Source organism: Leuresthes tenuis, unplaced genomic scaffold (assembly GCF_036924035.1).
Source record: "Leuresthes tenuis unplaced genomic scaffold, fLeuTen1.0.hap1 SCAF_14, whole genome shotgun sequence".
NCBI classification, from domain to species: Eukaryota; Metazoa; Chordata; class Actinopteri; order Atheriniformes; family Atherinopsidae; genus Leuresthes; species Leuresthes tenuis.
In genome coordinates this window covers 18,854,561-18,878,067 of record NW_027325368.1, presented here as the reverse complement: position 1 = coordinate 18,878,067, position 23,507 = coordinate 18,854,561, and the positions used below count along the sequence as shown (strand labels likewise).

At 38.9% G+C, this 23,507-nt stretch overlaps 2 protein-coding genes and 1 long non-coding RNA gene across 3 annotated transcripts in view; 1 reads left to right on the top strand and 2 right to left on the bottom strand.

Annotated features, from left to right (window-relative positions):
• Window positions 1-20,854, bottom strand: part of LOC140269530 (myosin-7-like) — a 30,190-nt gene extending 9,336 nt beyond the window's left edge. The window contains exons 1-12 of the mRNA XM_072364675.1: window positions 20,804-20,854; window positions 2,853-3,061; window positions 2,625-2,768; window positions 2,378-2,534; window positions 2,250-2,277; window positions 2,055-2,163; window positions 1,819-1,911; window positions 1,660-1,723; window positions 1,123-1,221; window positions 931-1,034; window positions 691-829; window positions 47-165 (exon numbers count right to left, since the gene is read on the bottom strand). Coding sequence (XP_072220776.1) covers window positions 47-165; window positions 691-829; window positions 931-1,034; window positions 1,123-1,221; window positions 1,660-1,723; window positions 1,819-1,911; window positions 2,055-2,163; window positions 2,250-2,277; window positions 2,378-2,534; window positions 2,625-2,768; window positions 2,853-3,053 — 1,257 coding nt within the window. The 5' untranslated portion in view covers window positions 3,054-3,061; window positions 20,804-20,854. The remainder of the gene's footprint in view (window positions 1-46; window positions 166-690; window positions 830-930; window positions 1,035-1,122; window positions 1,222-1,659; window positions 1,724-1,818; window positions 1,912-2,054; window positions 2,164-2,249; window positions 2,278-2,377; window positions 2,535-2,624; window positions 2,769-2,852; window positions 3,062-20,803) is intronic.
• On the top strand, window positions 6,516-22,938 carry LOC140269531 (uncharacterized). The gene is made up of 5 exons (XR_011907629.1): window positions 6,516-6,559; window positions 6,673-6,761; window positions 6,962-7,018; window positions 15,569-15,711; window positions 22,872-22,938. It is a non-coding gene; the product is annotated as an uncharacterized lncRNA (long non-coding RNA).
• LOC140269526 (myosin-7-like) lies at window positions 8,391-21,071 on the bottom strand. Its single transcript, XM_072364672.1, has 39 exons — window positions 21,043-21,071; window positions 20,804-20,852; window positions 20,084-20,292; window positions 19,732-19,875; window positions 19,458-19,614; window positions 19,337-19,364; window positions 19,141-19,249; window positions 18,858-18,950; window positions 18,710-18,773; window positions 18,531-18,629; window positions 18,339-18,442; window positions 18,099-18,237; window positions 17,510-17,628; window positions 17,273-17,422; window positions 17,018-17,188; window positions 16,632-16,941; window positions 15,852-15,931; window positions 15,548-15,753; window positions 15,331-15,454; window positions 14,901-15,037; window positions 14,486-14,741; window positions 14,145-14,387; window positions 13,881-14,057; window positions 13,654-13,799; window positions 13,478-13,568; window positions 12,977-13,366; window positions 12,748-12,874; window positions 12,553-12,671; window positions 12,271-12,467; window positions 12,007-12,190; window positions 11,763-11,928; window positions 11,260-11,384; window positions 10,862-11,170; window positions 10,571-10,774; window positions 10,187-10,483; window positions 9,930-10,034; window positions 9,715-9,810; window positions 9,483-9,617; window positions 8,391-8,502 (listed from the first exon to the last, which is right to left on the bottom strand). Exons 3-39 carry the CDS (start codon window positions 20,282-20,284, stop codon window positions 8,482-8,484), a joined length of 5,823 nt encoding a protein of 1,940 aa, XP_072220773.1. The 5' UTR covers window positions 20,285-20,292; window positions 20,804-20,852; window positions 21,043-21,071; the 3' UTR covers window positions 8,391-8,481.
• Window positions 22,939-23,507: the final 569 nt, after the last annotated feature.

Genomic DNA, 23,507 nt, shown 5'->3' with positions numbered 1-23,507 from the left:
TTTATTATATTGAGCGACCGTAACAATGTTTCCTTCCTTTCTGTACCTGAGCGACATTCTGTCCCTTGGTGACCCACTCATTTCCTACTTTAACTCTTGGGTGACAGAGACCTTTGATGAGGTCAGCAGAGTTCAGGCCCATCAGATATGCAACTTTGTCAGCATCTGAGGAAGTGAAGATGACACATTAATCACATTTATTCCAGAACACAACATACAGCTGTACAAAGCTTTTATAAAAAGAAATTAATGTTACCACATATATAATGAAGTACATAGAAATACCAACGCAGCCCACAGCATAAAGCTTCTTGCTACAGTCAGCAACAAGATTTAACTTTTTTTATCCCTTGACCAGAACCAATTATTCTTTCAAGTGAGATAAACACAGAAAAACAAAACTTTTATTCAAAGCTCATACTGTATTATGCTCAGTAGCTCTATAATATGTATGTTTATGCATTTAGCAGGCACTTTTATCCAAAGCAACTTACACTGGTAGGCAGTCAGGGTAAGGGGGTCTTGCCTGAGGACCCCTAGTGGAGGTAGGTGGGGTACCTTTCATGCAGGGGCAATCTTACCACTACACTATCCAGTTGACAACATAATTCATCAAATCACCACCATAACTGTGACAACTTTCAATAATTATAATAATAATCCACATCTATGTATAACATACTCTTTTACCTTCTGTGCCATCTGCCTCTGCCTGCTCTTCTCGTTGCTTCTGCTTAAACTTCATGTTACCGTAGTGCATGATGGCACCAGTTAGCTTGTAAATGCTGTTCTTCTCTTCTTGAGTGAAACCCAGAACATCAAAAGCATCCTAAGTGAAATCAAGAAATGTCAATGATGGTTCTTTAGTTTGTTTTCAGTTTATGTTCACTTGAGAATGGTTCGTTGTTGTGATTTAAACTCTGAGCTCACATCAGTGGCTATCAGTTCTTCAGAGTCATTGATTGAGGTTACAGTTGTCTCTCCTTGGGAGATGAAGGCGTAGTCGTAGGGGTTGTTGGTGATGAGCAGCATTTCTAGAATTAAGTCATATATTGTCATTATAAAACGGATGATGATGTAAAGTAAAGACATAAATATTCTGCATTTGTTATTTACACTTACCCAGAAGTTCAGGCTTTTGTTGAGACAAGATCTGGTAGAAAATGTGATAGTCCCTCTCAGCTTTGAGCTGGTAGGTCACACGGGACTTTTCCAGAAGGTCTGTTTTGAAAATGTACTTTGTTATTTTGTTATCTTTCTCAAAAAACAATCTGCTTTTGGTGTTTAGCGACTTGAACATCATCACACCTTAATATGCACACACATTTGCATTTATGGTCAGAATGTACTCTAATTACTGGGAACATATGTGTGATCAGCTTTTGATGCATTCAGTTTTACAAGATTAATGCCTTTCATTTAATTAGTAGTTACATCCGCCTGGTTTTAAACCTGCAAGGGTTTTCCTGTGGGTTCCCTTTGTATCTTTGTGGATTTCTTGGATCATACTGATGTCCTGCCACAGTTGCAGTTAGCCATATGATAGACATGAGGTCCTATCTGGTTATGTATCCTGTCTTTCAAACACTGGGCTGAGCCCCGGCACTTTGCAACCCTGCAAAAATGAGTGACACAGGGGATGAATTTAGTTTTACTTACATGTCTCAATGTCAGCAGAGGCCAGCTTTCCCCTGTTGTCAAAATGAATTCTGATGAATTTACCCTAAAATGAAACATTGTGTTCAATTATATTTCTAATAAGGAAAAAGAACTCTGGTAGTAAGCAAGTAACCTTGCTGCAGACCTGCAGCTACTCACAAATCTGGAGGAGTTATCATTCCTGATGGTCTTGGCATTACCAAAGGCTTCTAGAGCAGGGTTAGCCTGAATGATTTGATCCTCCAGGGTGCCCTGATGTTAAGAAAAAAACAAAAAACAATGTCAGGCATGTTGCCAGTTATAAAGAGAAGGTTAAACAACTAATGGCCTTTAAATCTTTCATACAATTGATATTTTGGTGATGCGATATTCAGAATTTAATATGTAAAACAAACCTTCTTCTCAGCAGCAGCATCTTTCTTCCCAGTGGGGGCAGCAGCGATGCTGGCAAAGTACTGGATGACACGCTTGGTGTTGACAGTCTTTCCAGCACCGGATTCTCCGCTGAGAGGAAGAGACACTGAAAGTTTTTGTGCCATGATCTCTGACTCTAAACTGTTTAAAACATTTTGTATGGCAGTATGACTTACGTGATGAGGACCGACTGGTTTTCTCTGTCTGCCAGTAAGAGATTATAACAATTAAGTGAAAATGTATGGGGTCAGAAGGAATTTCTGGGAGAAAAAAAAAAGATGAAGACTAAAAGTGATTTATGTACCTGACAGCATGTACTGATAGGCATTATCAGAGATGGAGAAGATGTGAGGAGGAGCTTCAGTCCTCTTCTTTCCTCTGTAGGCAACAACCACCTCTTGATTGTAGACTGGCAGCCACTTGTAGGGGTTGACAGTCACACAGAACAGCCCAGAGTATGTCTGGTATACCAAAAGAATAATAACACTTTGTGTTTACAGGTACTTTAATAATATGTCAGTGAGGATAAATATACTAGCCAACTGACTTACATAGATCATCCATGCTGCGTAACGCTCTTTGAGGTTAAAAAGCACAGCTGGCTCGTGGAGGAAGGTGAACATCGCCATGTCTTCAATTTTATCAAACTTTGGCGGGTTCTGGGGGTGTACATCACATTCCTTCACAGTGACAGTCTGCAGAAAGAAGAAAAACATCTTACACAAATGTCAAGACTTGTATTATGATGCAGTCAAACTGAGCTGATGAGAAGCTGATACCTTTCCAAATTCAGTTTCCGCAGTGACTTTGTCACCATCACGACTTGAAATGGTCGCCTTGACATACTCAACTTCTGGGTCAGGAACAAAACACTCCCTCTTCATGTCAAATTGTCGTGTCTGGGCCTCCAGACGCTCTTTATCTGATTTTCTCAGAAAAGAAGCCGCAGGCCCAAACTCTGCCATAACAGCATCACCCATTTTTCAACCTTTCAAAGATATGTTTAAGAGCCATGAGTTTTATATACTTATTTATTTACGGTGTTATTTTTTCAGACATATGTGTGACTCATCCATGCTAAACCCAATGAAAATAACAAAGACAGATTCAGTTAAAACAAAGGAATAGTTAGAGATCAAGATAGTTTGTTTCCATACAACAAAAAATATTTACAGTAATACAGTTGCTATTAAACACATTTAACTTTAATCATTATTCTTAAACATATAAATGTAGAAATCAGTAAGCTTGCATTAACATGTTGTCAACATTAGTCATACAGACATCTTGTAAAAGGTATCCCAAATGTGGTTGAATATATAGAGTATAATAGCGGCATGCTCGTGTACCAACTGAAAATATTATTTGTCATTGAACTGAGTTGTACCGGCACTTAAGTGTTACGGTGAATTTTACCTGCGTTGTTGTCACTCTGATGATAATTTGAAACTTTGCTATTCTATTAAATAGACAGAAACAAAACAAAGGTTCGGTTATTGTTTGACTTTTAAATGATGAGAGGGTGACTGTTCTCACTGAAATGAGTCATACAAAATGTTATCAGCAGAATCTATCTCAATGACGCTTTGTAATTTCAACATTATCCGCATACTGCAAATGCTCAGTCACAATAGACAATGCAGTTTCTCAATTAAATTGCTGTTTTTCTTACCTTTGATCATCAGCCTTGTGGAGTGATGGATTCAGTCGCTGACACCAGGCTCCCTCTCCATTAATAAAGGTTGTCAGTGAACCAAATATGGGGAGGAATATCAGAGAAATGGCATCCAGTTTGCCTATCAAAAAAGCTTTGTCCAAATTGGGTTGAGCCTGTGCTGCTATTTGTTGCTGTCACCTTGGACAGCAGACAAATACACCAGAGTGGACATGACAAAAGAAAGGGGAAGGCAGGAGGTGGGGAAGCATGGACAGGCCACTGTCTATCAAGTCATTCTCATCTGTCTCAGTAAGTAACTTTAGTCATGTGATTTTACTTCAGGGAATGGAAGGTTCATCTCCATTAATTATTCATGCAAAATCAGCTATGATTCATGATTTTTTTCAATAAATGATCAATTCATTTTTTATTAAATACATGATTAATTAGTATATGTGGAAGAAACTCTTTTGCCATTGTAGACAGATAGACATTCATGCCTTCAAAGATCTCAAACTGAATAAAGTAGCCTTCTGAGAAGACAAAATTTGTGGGACCTAAAACATTTCAAGATCTGAGTTTCAACAATAGTCTGTCCAGTGATAGGATGTGAAATAGAAATCGAGAGGAAGAATAAAGAGCTGCAGCTGTTGTCTACTGAGAGGCCTGACAAGGCCAAGGTCACAGCTGTGACGTCTCTTCATCATCACTCACAAGTATAAAATGTGTCATAAAGCTAAGTCTACTACTACGAAGCAGTAAAGTCAGATGGGTAGTAAAGAGTAGCGCAAGTAGTCACGGAGCACTGAATTATTTTTGAAGTTAGTAATAATACACGGACGGTGTAATGTAGCTAGGGGTGCCCCGATTTCCTTAATTTTGGGAAACCGGTGTGAAACCGATCTTATCCACCGATTCTTTTATTTATTCATTTGGTTTTTTTATCCACCGATCTTATCTACCTCCGCAAAGGTCTGAAAATCAGTCTCTGTCCCTTTTTCTCTGCCGTGAGAGAGGGCTGACTGACTGCCTCATGTGCAGTTAAAAGAAGTTTATATCTTTTCACAGGTATTGTTCAGTGTTTTTCAATAGAATAAGATTGGGACACTGAAGGTGTATGCTATCAGACTGACCTTATAACACCTGACAGTGTCAGTTATAAACAAAACAGAAATCGGTAGGTCAGGCTTTTTAAAGATTGGTGATTGGCCAGAAAACTGCAATTGGTGTACCCCTAAATGTAACATTGTAGTTATATTTAGTTGGCTTTATGTCATCAGTATGCATATAATCAAGTGTGCATTGTGTGTTGTTGTGCTCAACTTGTATGTCTTGTGTTCGTCGTGTCTAACGTGTACATTATTGGAATAATCTTATTGCCATTTGTAAATATACACAACGTGAACTCTCTATTTAGATCCCAACATGTGGAAAGTCAGTGGTGAAACAGTATCTGGAGTATCTATGTACTATATGCTATGTATGTATACTCTGCTTCAACAATCAGGAACCAATATAAAGTGAAAAAGAGTGTTTAAATGATTGGGCTTTTCTTGTGAAGTTATAAGAATTATATGCATAGTTTGCAAAATATATAAAGTATGTGTATATTTCTGCAATTTTCATATGATTTCATATGATAGGTTTGTAGTTACTCACAAAGCAAACCAGTATGAGCAAAAGCTACTCGGGTTTTACTTTTGCGAAGGTCATTTCAAGATTAGATCAAACCTAAGTTTCATGTTCCTTAGTGTTAAGAAATGCTGCGTTATCAGTGGAATACATAAGGAGACATTGAAAAATATCTGTTGATTATGTATGTAATCAAAATCATTTTTAAAAATCATTCATTTTATTTGCTGTTTGTGCAGAAAAGTCTTGTACTTTTAAAAATATGTATTTAAGGATCCATTTTTTAAATTTATTTTTGTCAAGGATTTTGAGTAGATTGATTAAAAAAAAATCTAATGAGTTTCTATAATGTTTCTTTTTAAAAGCAATAATATCTATAAATACAACAAGTGCATGCATTGACACGGAGTCATATTGAGCTATACTCTGGGCTTCTATCCAAAAATTGCATCCACTGACTGTCCTTGGTCTGCTCCTGTTGACATGGCATTGTTTTCTTCTCTTTATCCTTGAGCACAAAGATAACTTGTGAAATTCCTGCTGGCTGCCTTTGAGGGCTTGGTGGTTCAGAGGATAGCTTGAGGACAGCTTCTGACGCAGGTTGTCAGGACATGTTTTTTTTTTTGTGTGTGTGTGTGACCAACAGCAACAGGTGACAAGCCCATCAGCCGCCAATATATTACAGTATAGGTACTTTATGTATTGAAAAAATAATAATTTATATAAAATTATATTTTTATTTAATCTGTATTTAGCCAAGATTTTTAAGAAATCGTCACAGTGTGAGAATGGAGACATGAGGGAAGGCAAGGAGAATGAGGCAAATAAACCTCAAACTGTTTTTCATGATGGCAAACGAGAATTTAAACATTTAGATTTTTCTTGGTGTTATACAAAATTTAAACACATACAGGGTAAAACTCTAGCTAAATTATATCAAACCCTTAGAAGCTCCTTTCCCTCACATCTTATCCAAACACATCCCGTCACTGCTTGCCTTTGTTCTTGAATTTTCATCTTCTTCACTTATCCTTCTGTCTATTCCAGGCTCCAGGAGAGAGCATCCATTTAAGGATCTCATTCTCAGCTGTCGACAGTCTCTGAGTCTTTGGCCTTTAAAATCACATGAGCATACAAAGGAAGGTGTGAGGCACCTTGCCCCACTTAAGTTTGAAACTGGAGCCAGCAAAGCTATTGGTAGAATGTGTTATTTGTTGTTGGGAAAGGTCACTTCTAAGGGGTGTTGGGTTTTTGTGGTGGCTCACGGTAGTTGATTGTTCTCTGCCTCTGTCTTCTCCTCACACATTTAGGCTGTGGAGCTCTGTGTGCACTCCAAGCCTTAGTACTGCTTGTCCTTTTCAAAGAGGCATAGGCCAGGACATCATGAAAGTTTGGAAAGGTACTGTGACCATTTACAGCTTTTCTTTTCTTTTTTTCTTATCTGTTGCAATGACCGTTGTAATGTAGTGTCCTATTTTATTGATTAAACAGCGTTGCATGAATTGTTTAGGTCTGTCTTGGAGTGCACTATCCTTGAATGCCACAAGTTCAGATAACCTGCCATCAGACACCTTCACCAAGTCAGCCTCTGTTCTGTAGTCCAGGTGGCCCTCCCTTAACTGGCTGTGAAGACTGGCCTCAACAACTGATGGGAAGGTTAGTTTTTACTTTTCTACTTCTGATTTTCAAACATTTTTGTCTGCAATTATATTAAATGGGAACTAAATACTATGACCTGAGTGAAAAGCAAACAATCTACCAGTGCTCCAAGTTTTTAGTGAATAACAATGTTTTCTTATTACGACAATGAGAAAGTGCTGGGATGCAGTTGTTTTATTATGTCTGTTGCACTGTTGTGTACATGCACAAATTTATCTTTGCCCACTTTTCAGGCTGTGTCTCTATTAATGTTTTATAGACATACAAAAAGTATTGTCGCCAAGCAGATTCTCTGATAAAGCCACAAGTTCAAAATGCAATATGCCTTTTGCACTGGATTATTATTTCCTGAAATACCTTTAGGAAAATGCATTTAGAGTTTGTGCTTGAACTAGCAATAAGTAATTAGTGTAAAATACTGCTGAATGACACAGTTTGATGTTGGAGCATTGATTTTTGTCAGTTGTATTAACATGTAGACATTGTTATTTTTTATAAATTAGTTTACACAGATAAGATCTGCAGTCTGTTCTATGTATTACATTATCACCTACTGCGCTTTTTTTACACCAGGATTTTAAATTCACAAGTCTTGTGAAGCCTTTAATGGATTCATCTTCACTAAAAAACAAAAGAAAAAAACAGGGAAATATTCTTGAAATATTTTAGTTGTGTTTTTTTTTGGAATTCTTGAATTCCAAAGAAAGAATAGAACCATTAATATATTTGTGTTATTTATGTATGTAAGGTTATATTGCACTTTTTTGAACACTAAAAAATAAAACAGTTTTCGGTCTAACGTTACAAATCTTTATATATATATATATATGTATATATATATATATATATATATATATATATATATACATATATATATATTTAGATGTAATTGGAGAGTGAGGGAGTGAGAAACTGGGGAGCTGGACAGGTCACTGCTCTATATTATATTGTGTTTGAATTGTGATGATAATATAATATCATATAATATCATATGATATTATCATATAATATCATATTATATTATCATCTTAATTCTGAGGTTGCAGAAAAGTTTTGTTTCGTTGGGTTGTTCAGTTGTGCAGTTTTAGCCAACTATAGTTTTTCATTATCCAATCATTAGTTAAAAGGATTTTTAACTAATAAAATACACATATGTACAGTTATAAATGTTTTTTTTTAAAATGCACATTATTAGACTTTTTTTCTCTGTCACTGTGCTTTATAGTTATTCATTTTTTATTTAAAAAAACATTATGTGACACTTTCATTGAAAAAAAGTTTAATTATTTTGCCATTTTCATTCAGTTTGATTTAGCTCTCTACTGCTATCAACAGTTTGTCTCTGCCAACAAAAGGTCAAGAAACAGCCTTTGATGCAAATGCATTTATTCTACTGAACAAACACATGCTTAGGGAGACAGCATTACAAAAGCAAGATGTGTCTCAGAAACAAGGGAACTTTATTCTTCATCATGTCCTTTCTGAAACAAAAGAGAGAAAATGCAGAATGAATATAAAGCTTTTTTTTTCCATTTTAGAGAAAAATAATTATGGATTTTGTTGACATTTTAACAGCTACAAAGTACAGTAAGTCATGCAAGGTAAAGAGGTTTAAAAGTAGCTTTATTACCCTAAGTGCATGAAAAATAAGACAGCTTGACGTCTTTTCTTGGTTCTTGATGACGGTTTACCGGTCCTTTGAAAGGCTTCTTCAGTTTTGACTGACGGCTGAAGACTCAGGTTTATAAGCTATTGTTGGGACGTTCACACTCAAAGAGTTGTTGAGGTCACATGTGTCGACCTATCCATTCTCTCGGTTGCTTAAGTGTTTGACTTTATGATAAAACAGTTACTGTTTCACAGACCTTTATAAAGAGGAAATTAAACAACAGGAGAGCCAACTCCTCATTGGTCCATCTCAAAGGTAGGGGACACTTTTTAACATCACTAATGTCTACATTCTGCACAGTAAAGGCAGATGGTTTGAGAAAGGAATGGAAGAAGAAATCCATCTTAAACGGATAAAAAAGGTAAAACCAAGGTGTTCGTCATAGATATCCTCTAAATAAAGACTTCCGCAGGTAAACAACTTACAGGTGGTATGAACTAAACAACCCACTAAATGAGTGGATGAAGTGTGACATGTGAATGTCTCAACAAAAGTGTTTAAGCCTGAATACCCCACCAGTTACAACTAAAAAAAAAACCTGTCAGATGAGAGGTGAAATGTCCTCAAGAGCCAAAGTGGAAGTCCAGTCGTCTTCTATTCAAGCACTTAAGGCATCAGACATCGTGACTGAAAGTCAACACCATCATTTACCTTGGTGATCTGTTTGTGTCGCTGCCAAGAAGCTTTACATATTCTAGAGTGGTATATTTCAGTATGTGTGTGTATGTGTGTGTGTGTGAGTGTGTGAGTGTGTGTGTGTGCGTGTGTGTGTGTGTTTTAGCACATACAAACCTTTGACCCCACATCACGGCTCTTGGCTCGCAGCTTGTTAACCTGAGACTCAGCAATATCAGCTCTCTCTTCAGCCTCATCAAGCTCATGTTGAAGCTTGCGGAACTTGGTGAGATTACCATTGGCCTGCTCCTCCTGGAGAACAAGAACACCAAATATGTATTTTGTGACATGTGTCAGAAAGATGACAATGGTAATAAATAAGGGTGGTATTTAAATCAGGAGTACTTACAGCCTCTTCTGCAGACTTCTTGTAGGATTTGACCTTAAGCTGCAGCTTGTCCACCAAATCTTGAAGACGTGCAAGATTTTTACGGTCTTCTTCGGTCTAAGTTGAACAAAAGAAAGAAAAATGAGATATGAGATAGAAGAAAGATACAATGTATATGCATTATAATTTTTTACTTTTCGTAGCATAAACAGACTGTGCTCCAGATGGATATTTACCTGATAAGTAAGCTCCTTGATGCGTCGCTCATACTTTCTAACTCCTTTAATAGCATCACTGGCCTTTTTCTGTTCACTCTCCACCTCATTTTCAAGTTCTCTGACCTGCAATATGCCACAACAAAAGCTGACTACCATCTCTCTTTGTCAGACAGAACAAACATTGATTTTACATGATTTCCTCTCTTTTTCAGAAAGAACAAACATTTATCTTACATGTAGAAATTCAAGCAGTCAAAGAGGCAACTTATACTCACCCTGGCCTCCAGCTTCTGCACCTGCTTCTTGCCTCCCTTCATGGCGATCTGCTCAGCTTCATCCAGACGGTGCTGCAGGTCTTTGATGGTTTGCTCCATGTTCTTCTTCATGCGCTCCAGGTGAGAGCTGGTGTCCTGCTCTTTCTTCAGCTCCTCTGCCATCATGGCAGCATCAGTAATGGCCTTCTTAGCCTTCTCTTCAGCATTCCTGCATTCCTGCACGGCGTCCTCCACCTCAGTTTGAAGCTGGGATGTATCTGCTTCCAGCTTCTTCTTCTGGTTTAGAAGACTGGTGTTCTGTTTTCAATAAATGGTGCACATTGTTCTGTTTTAAGATCGCTTAAACAATCTGAAACGTATTGCAAAAGACAGTAATTGTCTCACCTGAGAGTGCAGAAGCTGCACCCTCTCACTAACATCCAGCAGCTCTTGCTCAGCCAGTTTGCGACTTCTCTCAGTTTGCTCCAGAGCAGCCCTCAGTTCCTCCAGTTCAGCCTGAAGCAGGTTGTTGCGTCTCTCAACGATGGCGACGTTTTCCTTCATATCATCATTGGCTCGAAGAGACTCGTCAAGCTGGAGTTGAGCATCCTGAAAGATGAACCAAAAGGTTTCATTTTCAGTTATGTTTGTTTATAAAAGCAATAACATCATTATTGTTTCACATTCATTGCAAACCTTTAGATGTGCGTGAACAGATTTCAGCTGCTTTTGGGCCTCAGCCGCCTGCCTGTTGGCTTGGCTTAGCTGGATCTCCATTTCATTCAGGTCTCCCTCCATCTTCTTTTTCAAACGGAGAGCCTCATTCCTGCTGCGAGTCTCAGCCTCAAGTGAGCTCTGAAGAGTATCAACAATGCGCTGTTGGTTTCTCTTTGCTTGTTCCATCTCTTCATCTTTCTCAGACAGCTTGCGCTCAATGTCAGCCTTAATCTGGTTGAACTCAAGCTGCACTCTGAGAATCTTTCCTTCTTCGTGCTCCAGTGAAGCCTGTCATGAATTAGATAAATCAGGTGAAGTGCGAGTTATCATCAGGTACCAGAATATTTTACGATAAAAATGTGGACTTCGCTGCATACCTCTGCTTCCTCCAGAGCTGTCTGGATCTCAGACTTCTCTTGTTCCAGCTGCTTTCGAATCTTCTCAAGCTCATGAATATTCTTTCCACTCTCTCCGATTTGTTCAGTGAGATCAGATATTTCCTCTGAGATACACAATGGGGAATTTTCAAAACTCTCAATGTCTCATGTCGACAAATACACAAACGCTGTAGTAAGTTGATGTTACTCTTCTGGAGGTGAGCATTTTGTATGCTGTCACGTTTACTCGCCCTCACACTGCACATGAGAAAAGGTTCCTATTTCTTTAGATGTCACATTTACCTCCAAAAACAACACAAAGCTTTTGAGCATCAAGAATTTCCTGTTTCCGCACCTCCACAGTGTACTGTACCCCTTTGGCTGTGCATTGGAAGTTTTCACGCAGCTGACCCAAAAGGCAGGATGACTAAGACCATGTGCATGTCCGCAGTGTCCTAATCATTTTTCCCTCCTGGAGACAGAAAGCATATACCCAGCCTTACCCTGCAGATTCTTGTTCTCCCTCTTCATGGTCTCCAGATGTTCAAGAGATTCTTCATAGGAGTTTTTCAGTTTGAAGAGTTCAGTGCTCAGAGACCTGGCTTCCTTCTGGGAGCTCTCCAATTCACTCTGAGACTCCTCATATTTCTGTTTCCACTCTGCCAAGACCTGAAAGGCATTCCAAACTTAGCCAATAGAATTACTCTAAACCGTCGTGAAATAATACTGACGTTAATAAATTTAAACCTTGTCAAAGTTCCTTTGCTTCTTGTCCAGAGCAGCAGCAGCAGCATTTGATCTCTCCACATCCACCATGAGGTCTTCAATCTCATTCTGCAGCCTGTGTTTGGTCTTCTCCAGGGAGGAACATTTAGCATTCACTGCTTCAACAGCCTCCTCAGCGTCCTGCAGACGCTGAGCCAGCTTCTTTCTGTTTTATGGAAGAGTTTATCCAGGATTAGTCACTTTTAAACTTAGTGAATTGTTCAAGTTAGAATGTGTTTCACTTACTTTGCTTCTTCCAGCTCCTCAGTCCTCTGGATGGCATCAGTTTCATACTTGGTTCTCCACTGAGCCACCTCAGAGTTGGCCTTGGACATGCTGCGCTGTAGTTCAGCCTTGGCCTCCTGCTCCTCCTCATACTGCTCCCTGAGCAGGTCACAGTCGTGACGAGAAGACTGCACAGCATGGGCTAATGCATTCTTAGCCTGAAATTAAAGCATATCTAAGTACTTTGCACACATCAACATATAATCTGCATTAAATGTGGTCTAACTGCTATGAGGTTCCTACTTTGATTTCTTCCTCTAGTTGCCTTTTAAGGTCTTCAATTTGCTGAGTGTAGGACTGTTTTCCTCTGGTGAGCTGGGACACCAGGGACTCCTTTTCCTCAAGCTGCCTTGAAAGTTCACCTTATTTAAGCACAAAGTGGAAGTTAATACTTTATATTGTCTCAAATAACATATGCTTTTCAAATGAAGTGCACACCATTTTCAGTTTGAAGCTTGGCTTTCTGCATGGTGAAGTCATTGATGGAACGCTGTCCCTCCTCTGACTTTGTTTTATATTCATTCATCTGGTCCTCCAGAGACCTACACATTTTCTCCAAATTGTTCTGAAAATTAAACACAAGAAGGTCAACAAATGCATTGCAACAGCAATGTAATCTGTTCATTGGCCAATAACAAGACTGGATTCACTCATGAAAAGCATTCACCTTTGCCTTGACAATCTGCTCCATATTGGAGACCACATCATCCAATTCCAGTCTGAGCTCACTCTTCTCCTTCTCCAGCTTCTGCTTGACTCTCTGCAGGTTGTCAATCTGCTCTCCCAGGTCAGCAACACTGTCAGCTTGTTTCTTCCTGAGGGTGGCAGCAGTGGCCTCATGCTGCAGAGTGGCCTCTTCAAGGTCTCTGCGGAGTTTCTGGAACTCAGCCTCCCTCTTTTTGTTCATCTCAATCTGGGCAGCTGTGGCTCCTCCAGCCTCCTCCAGCCTCTCACTGATCTCTTCCAGCTCTCTGGACAAGTCTGCTCTCTGCTTCTCCACCTTGGCTCGAGCAGCTCGCTCTGCTTCAAGCTCTTCTTCCAGCTCCTCAATGCGGGCCTACACCAGAGTCAAAGCCAAACTTTACTTGAAAACATTTTGATCTTAATAGTAGTCGTATTATGTCATTTTCACTTGCTTTTTCATCATTTGTCCAGAAAGAACTCTCACCTGTAGCTCCTTTAGTTTTTTCTGGAGCTGGGCACTCATTGCCTGTTCATCCTCTATTTTGCCATTTAATTGGTTGATTTCAAAATCTTTCCTGTGAATGAAAAAAAGCAAAACGTATACAACAACGCCTTCCTTTCAAGGAATTCTTGTTGGTAAAAATGAACTTTTTATTGTACTTTTTCAGCCTCTCTTCGAGCTGCTGCTTGTCATTTTCCAGATCCATGATGCTCTCTTGGGCCAACTTTAGGTCTCCTTCAAGTTTCCGCTTCGCTCTCTCAAGGTCCATACGTATTTTCTTCTCTTGCTCCAAGGACCCTTCAAGCTGCAGAAAGTCATTCAGAAAAAAGGTATTACTACCATACTTAGTATCTGTGATTGTCCACATAATGTTTTAGATTCTTACATCATCCACTTGCTGTTCCAGCTTGGCCTTGGCCTTGGTCAGAGTGTTGACTTTGTCTTCCTCACTCTGCAGGTCATCCAGCGTTTGCTGATGAGCTTCTTGTAAAGCTTTCTTTTCCTTGGTCAACTTGGCAATGATTTCATCCAAAGCAGCCATCTCCTCTGTCAGGTTCTTTACCTGTTGCAGATAAAAATGATAGACTCTTTACGGCCATCACAGCAGCTTTAACACATTTTCTTTTGCAAAATCTTATGTTTATTGCACCTTGTTCTCTGTGGCGTGCTTTTCTTTCTCCACTTTAGCCAGAGTTAACTCTAAGTCATCAATATCTTTCTTCAGCTCAGAGCACTCATCCTCCAGCTTCCTCTTCTTTGCAGTCAGTTCAGCATTCATCTCCTCCTCATCCTCCAGCCTTTCTGTCAGCTCTTTGGATTTTGCCTCCAGCTGAATCTTGCTCTTGATGAGCCCCTCACATCTTTCCTCAGCATCACACAGATTATCTTGCTCCTGTTATTAGAAATGATCAGCATGTCACACAGTGGAAGCATACATTAGAAGATGTTGGTATGAATTATAATACTGCGAGAAACAATGTTTTAACATACAGCCTGGACTTGGAGCTGCAGGTCGTTCTTCTCTTGGAGAAGCGAGACCATTTTTTCCTCCAGTTCTTTTCTGCGGGCTTCTGATTTTGCAAAAGCCTCCTTCAGTTTGATAAACTCTTCCTTCATGTTGGCCATCTCCTTCTCAGTCTCAGCTGATTTCAGCAGAGGTTTGATCTTGAAGTAGAGCTTCATCCAGGGCCAATTCTTGACCCCCATGAAGGCACGAACGTTCCACTGGATCACAAGCAATGCATCCCTGTGTAGATACATTTTTAGATATATTGTAGTCACTGTCGTGCTGCAAAGCTTTACAATTATTTTAACGGTTTATTCACATTGATTAGTTCTTTATGCACACTTTTTTCAGACTGAACTTGGGAAATGTTAAAGTTACAACATTTAGGAATGCAAGTACCTGCGTTCTACAATCTTCTGGAATTCAATTCTTGCCAGAACACCTCGGGATCTAGCCTGAATCCTTGTGATAATTAGAGCCAATCGGTCATCTCGCATCTCCTCCAGCAGACCCAGCAGCCCGGCTTTGAAGAACACCTTTGTGCAAACATGATATCAGTTCTAGCAAGGACAATGTGTCCATTTTTAAGGTTTATGTTTGAGTTTTATGTGTTACAAACTTTCTTATGCCAACCAAATCAAAGATGGATAAGAAAAGAAGAGTTTAAATAGAAAATGGATTTTTGTTGAGATTTGCAGTCTCTTGGAAAATCACAAAAAGTCAAATGTACGATCCCCTTTGCAGTTTCTTTTTGTACTAAAGCAAAAAAAGAATGGAGAAACAAAACAAAAAAAGTGCTTTTCACAGCATATTCTAAAGTATCACTTACCTTGGTGTGCCCCAGTTTATATTGGGTGTGATCAATATCCAGTGAACCCAACAGTTTCTCTGCAGCCTTCTTGTTGTCAATGAACTGTCCCTCAGGAACGGCATTAGGGTTCAAAATGCGGTATCTTTGATGCAAGTACAAAAAAGTTGATCATTTCTTTTACATTTTCAAATCAGGGGACGTTTATCATATATGTGGATGCTCATCAAATGCAAACCTCTGCTTGAAATCTCCATAGAGGATCCTGTTGGGGAAACCCTTTCTGCAGATCCTGATGCCCTCCAGCACACCGTTACAGCGCAGCTGGTGCATCACCAGAGGGTTCTCCATGGCCCCGGGAGTCTTGGTCTCATTGGGGATGATGCAGCGCACAAAGTGAGGGTGAGTAGACCTCAAGTTGGTCATCAGCTTGTTCAAGTTCTCCTGTGAGTACACAACAGGTGACACAATTGATCATCTACATCATTAAAAGCACCATTAAATATTACTTTTATACAGATGCAAAACTGCAAAGATCTTACCCTGTGCAAAGCTGAAACAGTTTGAAAGGATGAACCTTTCTTTTTGCTACCACCTTTGCCTTTTCCACCAGATTCCTGAACTGGAGAAAAGTCACAAATTAATGTTTAGATTGAAGAAATCTTCTGATCAGGTATTCCTCATTCAAAGTCCTTCTCTTTAAACTTATCAACTATTGATCCATTAGTTATACCCACTATTTTCTGTCAATGTTTGCATTGGCTGAAGCTAAGCTGCACTGAACTGAAAAGCTGGTCAGGAACTAAAATGCAGAGCAGCGTAGAGACTTCCATCTGTTTTCAAATACAACAACCTGTCTGTACTCTGACATTACATCGCTACATGACTATAACTGGTGGCACCAGACCAAAAATCAACAATTAAGATGGTTTTAACCATTGATAGAAGTTTAGAAACTGAAAAATAACAGGTCTTCTGACACAACAGTTACTTTTATTAAAGTACAAATCCAAAAAGGTGAAGACTTGGAAAGTTAGTTATCTTTTAATTACAGCCCACAAAAAAATGGGATTTTACATGAAATATTGCTTCATGCATATTCAGACAAGCTACATGCTCTTCTGACCCATGTATTGCATAATGGCCGTTTTAGAAACACCTATTGACCTTCAGTTGTGTGGCTGTTTCTTCATAAAAAGAAAAAAGGAGAAAACGCAACTCACCAGCACATTCAAAAACAAGCTGCTAGCCCCTATGATGCTACATTCGATATCTATGTGTCCTTTTTAAAGTAAGCTCCGAGTTCCTTGATAAAGACAAACCTGAATCGGCTCCAGCATAGTTTGCAAAGAGGAGAGACAATAGCTTGAGGTTTGACTTCTGGTACAGTCCAACAACGGTCTCGTTCAGAGGATCCTTGTTCTTCACCAGCCAGTTGTTGATATTGTAATCAACAGTTCCAGCGTAGTGAACCAGGGCAAAATGGGCCTCTGGTTTTCCTTTGACGATTCTGGGCTTCTGGAAGTTGTTGGATTTCCCCAGGTGGTTGTCATAGAGCTTAGCTTTAAAGGTGGTATCAGAAGCTTTGGGAAACATGCACTCCTCTTCAAGGATGGACATGATGCCCATGGGCTAAGGGAGACCAATTGACATGGTTTAAAAGAAGATCTTATTTTTATTTCTCTTATGTTGTGGTTCAGTGTCTCACCTTTTCAATCAGGTCAATACAGGCCTGCAGATCCATGCCAAAGTCAATGAAAGTCCATTCAATGCCCTCCTTCTTGTACTCTTCCTGCTCCAGTACGAACATGTGGTGGTTGAAAAACTGCTGCAGCTTTTCATTGGTGAAGTTGATGCACATCTGCTCAAAGGTGTTGAACTGAAAAATAATTATATTTCTATTTTAGTTCATTATATATCAAACTGTAATTTCTGGTTATGATTTCCTAATTATATTGCTTACATCAAAGATCTCAAATCCAGCAATGTCCAGCACACCGATGAAGTACTGCCGGGGTTGCTTAGTTTCCAGGGACTGATTGATTCTCACAACCATCCACAGAAACATCTTCTCATACACTGACTTAGACAGTGCACCAATGGCATAGTACACCTTAAAAAGGAAGTACACAAGTTTAAATAATTCTGAATATTTTTTTCCTATATTTTCAAATAGAAGCAACATTTCTCATTTTCTCACCTGAGCGACATTCTGTCCCTTGGTGACCCACTCATTTCCTACTTTAACTCTTGGGTGACAGAGAGCTTTGATGAGGTCAGCAGAGTTCAGGCTCATCAGATATGCTACTTTGTCAGCATCTGAGGAAGTGAAGATGACACATTGATGATCACATTTATTCCAGAACACAACATACAGCTACCACATATATAATAAAGTGCACAGAAATACCAACACGGCACACAGCATCAAGCTTCTTGCTACAGTCAGCAACAAGATTTCACTTTTCTTATCCCTTGACCAGAACCATTTATTTTTTCGAGTGAGATAAATACAGAAAAACAAAACTTTTATTCAAAGCTCATACTGTATAATGCCCATAAATAATGAGGACAGATTCTACTCTTGCTTTGTTGGAACATAAAAGAATTGAGACGATGACTATCTCAGTAGCTCTATTAATATCAAACTCATTCATTTGCATTTATTATGTTTCTGATCTCTGAAACCAACAACATAATTCATCACCACCAATAATCACCACCATAACTGTTACAACTTTCAATAATTATAATAATAATCCACATCTATGTATAACATACTCTTTTACCTTCTGTGCCATCTGCCTCTGCCTGCTCTTCTCGTTGCTTCTGCTTAAACTTCATGTTACCATGGTGCATGATGGCACCAGTTAGCTTGTAAATGCTGTTCTTCTCTTCTTGAGTGAAACCCAGAACATCAAAAGCATCCTAAGTGAAATCAAGAAATGTCAATGATGGTTCTTTAGTTTGTTTTCAGTTTATGTTCACTTGAGAATGGTTCGCTGTTGTGATTTAAACTCTGAGCTCACATCAGTGGCCATCAGTTCTTCAGAGTCATTGATTGAGGTTACAGTTGTCTCTCCTTGGGAGATGAAGGCGTAGTCGTAGGGGTTGTTGGTGATGAGCAGCATTTCTAGAATTAAGTCAAATATTGTCATTATAAAACGGATGATGATGTAAAGTAAAAACATACATATTCTGCATTTGTTATTTACACTTACCCAGAAGTTCAGGCTTTTGTTGAGACAAGATCTGGTAGAAAATGTGATAGTCCCTCTCAGCTTTGAGCTGGTAGGTCACACGGGACTTTTCCAGAAGATCTGCAAGAGAAACACTTGTTATTGTGAAATAAAAATGTACATTCTGCCATTATACTCATGACACACACCACTTTACTTACAAGTTTCAATGTCAGCAGAGGCCAGCTTTCCTCTGTTGTCAAAGTGAATACGAATGAATTTACCCTAACAAAAGAAGAGCCGCTTATTTTAGACACATCGATTCGCCTCATCTCAGAAATTGTCATTTGCTGACCTGCCTTTACTCACAAATCTGGAGGAGTTATCGTTCCTGATGGTCTTGGCATTACCAAAAGCTTCCAGAGCAGGGTTAGCCTGAATGATTTGATCCTCCAGGGTGCCCTGATGTCAAACAAATTCACAACTTAGGCACAGGCACAGTGGCAAATTTGAAAAAGTTTAAAACTCAAAAAGCTTTCAGTTCAGGTCATTAACATTCTCATCATATCTAATAAATCAAATTCAAAAACTGATCTCAGTTTTTTGAAAAAAAGTGTATTTATATGTTATTTCTGATTTTTGTAAAACAAACCTTCTTCTCAGCAGCAGCATCTTTCTTCCCAGTGGGGGCAGCAGCGATGCTGGCAAAGTACTGGATGACACGCTTGGTGTTGACAGTCTTTCCAGCACCGGATTCTCCGCTGTGAGGAAGACAAATTCAAAGGCTTAGACCGAGACTTCTCATTCTTAAATGCTAAAAAAAATTTTTTGATAGCCGTGTGACTTACGTGATGAGGATCGACTGGTTTTCTCTGTCTGTCAGCGAGAAGAATTAAAAATATTTGTGAAATAGCCAATAAAACCAAAGTCAATTCTCAAACCTGATGGAGGCCAGAGTAGATCATGTACCTGACAGCATGTACTGGTAGGCATTGTCAGAGATGGAGAAGATGTGAGGAGGAGCTTCACTCCTCTTCTTTCCTCTGTAGGCAACAACCACCGCCTGGTCGTAGACTGGCAGCCACTTGTAGGGGTTGACAGTCACACAGAACAGCCCAGAGTAGGTCTGAAGGGAAGCATATTACAGGAAGACAGCATAATGTGATGCACTGTCATGATAACCTTCCTCAATATCTCATTAACTACAGTAATTAAGATTTTGCTTAAAAGAAAACCTTCTTACATAGATCATCCATGCTGCGTAACGCTCTTTGAGGTTAAATAGCACAGCTGGTTCATGGAGGAAGGTGAACATCGCCATGTCTTCAATTTTATCAAACTTTGGCGGGTTCTGGGGGTGTACATCACATTCCTTCACAGTGACAGTCTGAGAATAGACAATAGCTTCTGTTAAAAGACTGTTTTCTTTCTTAAAAAAATATCTTAAATTTAGGCGGGTTCTGAGGATGTACATCAACGTCCTTCACTGTGACAGTCTATAAAACAAAATATGACATTTACTGTCAAATTGAACCAAACACCTCTTCATACACATAAACATACACTTTGTCATTCAGAATGTGAAATTGACCTACCTTTCCAAATTCAGTTTCAGCAGTGACTTTGTCACCATCACGACTTGAAATGGTGGCTTTTACGTACTCGCATTGTGGGTCAGGAACAAAACACTCCCTCTTCATGTCAAATTGTCGTGTCTGGGCCTCCAGACGCTCTTTATCTGATTTTCTCAGAAAAGAAGCCGCAGGCCCAAACTCTGCCATAACAGCATCACCCATTTTTCAACCTGTAGTAAATGTGAAATTCATGTGCCCTTAAATATAATCACAATATCATGGCCATAAACCAGAATCATGCATTGAAAATCACTATTAAATATTTACAAAAGGACATTTCATGTTCTATTATATCTTAGCCATCAGTTTACAAGTACTACAATGATTGGGTAAATCGTAATAAACCAGGATTTTATTATAGTGGGGCTCAGAATTTACTGTCTGACATACAATTCTGATCTTTATTTTAAAAAAAAAACTAGTTATAGGATTTGTTGATTGCTTATTCTTGCAAAAGATTTAAACCAATCTCACAACCTAGGTATAGTGGGCTTTGAAATTTGCACAGCATACAACCACCCATGTCCTAAGACACTTAATTTAGATCAGAAAAGCTGCTCCATAAGCCAAATGGGAGATGACCTTGAACACTTAATCGTGTGCTGTATCAAAGATTCAATTCCAAAGACTAAGAAATGAATACATAATTGAAGTCCTGATTAAATTACAACAAACTGTTACCTAGAGTGAGTTGAACTCCAAAAGAGGACCAGGGTCAGTCAGGGGCTTGCTAGTCAAATCAAATGAGAAAGCAAAGAATTATAACACTGCTGCTACCATACATCACTATTTGTTACCCCCAGCCAAAGATCTGTATACATGTGTAAGTATATGAAATGTCACACATTAGAACAGCTGTTCTTAACATTGCGTCAAATATTTATCCCATGCCACTTACGGTATAATAGCATGTTGCTTACCTTTGACTCTCAACCTTTAATCAAGTGAACTGATGAGCCCTGTAGCCGACAGCAGCCCTCCCTCCTTTAATAAAGCTTGTTTATCCACCAAATATGGTATGGATTTTTGGAGAAAGATTGCACATTAAAAAAGCGTTGTCCTAAATGGGCAGAAGTTTCAGCTGCTATTAGTTGCTTTCACCTTGTGACAAACAAGGCGAGGACAATACATGGTACAAAGAAAGGGGAGGGCAAGAGGTGGGGATCACGGACAGGCTTGATATCAAGTGACTCAAGTGAATTCATTCTTATTAATCATAACAGGTCAGTTTATATTAGTTCTTTTAGCATCTTTCGAGTGGGATTTTTTTTGTTTCCATATTTGTTTGGTTTGTATGTAATTTGTGTGTTGTACTTTTGTATAGTATACTTTTATTCAGTATGTCCAACCAACCAGCCTTTCTCACTTTAAAAGTGATGTTTAAATGTTTATGTCCATCAAACCTTTGAATAAAACTTGAAACTGAACTTACTATGGTCATTTCTTTAGGTTTGTGCTTCACTTAACTAGCAGCTATATTTTTTCAATAACTTCTGACAAGCTAGAGAAAATAATCTCAACATGGTTTCCAATAGTTCATTTGTACCATCACGTTTAATGTGATGGCAAAATGTTTTTGACAGCAAAGACGAGCTAGAAACAAGAGGTTTCACTGCCTTTCTTTCTTTCCTCATTTAGCACTACTTGATTCGTTGTCACTGTCCTCAATGAGAGGGATGACAAACAAATGAGATCAGCGAACAAGATTAAGACCAATTTGCTTTTTAAACACTGTGGCTTGAGACCAGCTCTGGACTCGTTGGCCATGTTAGGATTCCTAAAGTTCAGCAAAGGTCAGTCATGAGAAGGGTAGGAAGTGTTTCTACAGTCATTATAAACAATAAAGAGTTGCAGCTGTTGTCAAGTGTGAGTTAAGGTCAGGGACTTTAAAGTATCACTCATCACAACTCTGCCCAGCGAGGTCTACACCCTTTGTCTCATGGTGTCGTCATGGCTTTGTTCCCTCTCCTTTGGCCTTGACGACAAAGATAACCCTGTGAAATTCTTGTCTGGATTTTTGCTCTCTGATTGTGAAGGGCAGCCTTTGAGGGCAGCGATAAGTTAAACTGCACTCTCTGGTGTCATGATGGACGGGGGATAGCAGGTGTGCAGCTCTGAAAAATACAGTATTATTCCATGATGGGATGTAGCTATTTGGTGCAGTCTTCTCATAGTTTGAAAGTGGTGGGAAATTTTCAACTTCTTTCTGAGCTTCTGACATCTTCTTGTTTTGACTCCTTTGTGTAATATTATACCCTCACTGCGGTACAATTAATGACATGAGGAAGTAAAATGGCTATCTTTAAATTGACTTTACATTTGTGCTGTACTGTGGCAGGTTTCTGTGGACCATGTGAAAGTTGATCAGAATTTTGCATTATTGGACTTACTTTCATTGTCAGCTGTCTAATTCCCAGTGGAAATCTTAGCTTGTGTCCCCTGCTGGCTTTAATGTTAGTCTCACAGTATGCCTCCTCTAAGGTGAGACCAGTTGTTCATTGGTGGAAAGAACAATTGGTGTCCCTTTACTATGCGAGTGGTGATAATATTTACTCAACAATTCCTAATAATTTCTGAACATCATAGTCATGTGTAAGCCTGTAACACAAAGGCAGCAGCATTAAAAGATCGTTAAGTCTCAAAAGCAGCGGGAAATTAGACAAAGCTTTGATTGTTTTGTTAGTGTTCAAATATGGATGACAAAGAAAAACACTGTGCAATTCATTTTTTTGTGTTATGATCTCTCTAGATTTTGGAAACCTTTGAAGTATGGGGTCATGTGAGATCAAGGTCAGCACTTGGTGCCAGCTCACTCCTTCATGCAATGTATGAAAGTGTGCCTCAGTCCCTCCTTTGTGCTGCTGCAGATGCACGAAGTACGGTAAGCCTGTGATACTGCTTTTTAACAGTGCCAATAAGAAAAAAGTCATTCTTGTACCTATAAAAATTATTTCAATGTTGTCTTTTATTCATCAGTTACTGTTTTTGTTTTTTTAAGTTTTGATAAAAACGTGCCTTTTTCACTACTAAAATGTATTATTACACTTGCATGTTAGCTACTGTGGATGATTATGGGTTTTTTTCCTGAAAGTTGCACTGTAAAGCATGGGAATATGGTTTAAACCATCATAGCACTCTTAGAATTTGCAATGTTTACTTAGTACATCTCAGTATGGGAAACTGAGGCAAAATTTCATGAACTATGCTTCCCTGTTTCACTTTCCATGAGATGACCCTTTCTGTCTCTTGTTGCCAGTAATCTTTTATTTTGACTGTAGCACGCTTTGGATTAACTTTTAGGACAATAAATTATATTACAACAGTCTCAGAATGATTTATTGTACATTTTGTAATATAACCAAACCTGCTCTCAAACTTACAACTA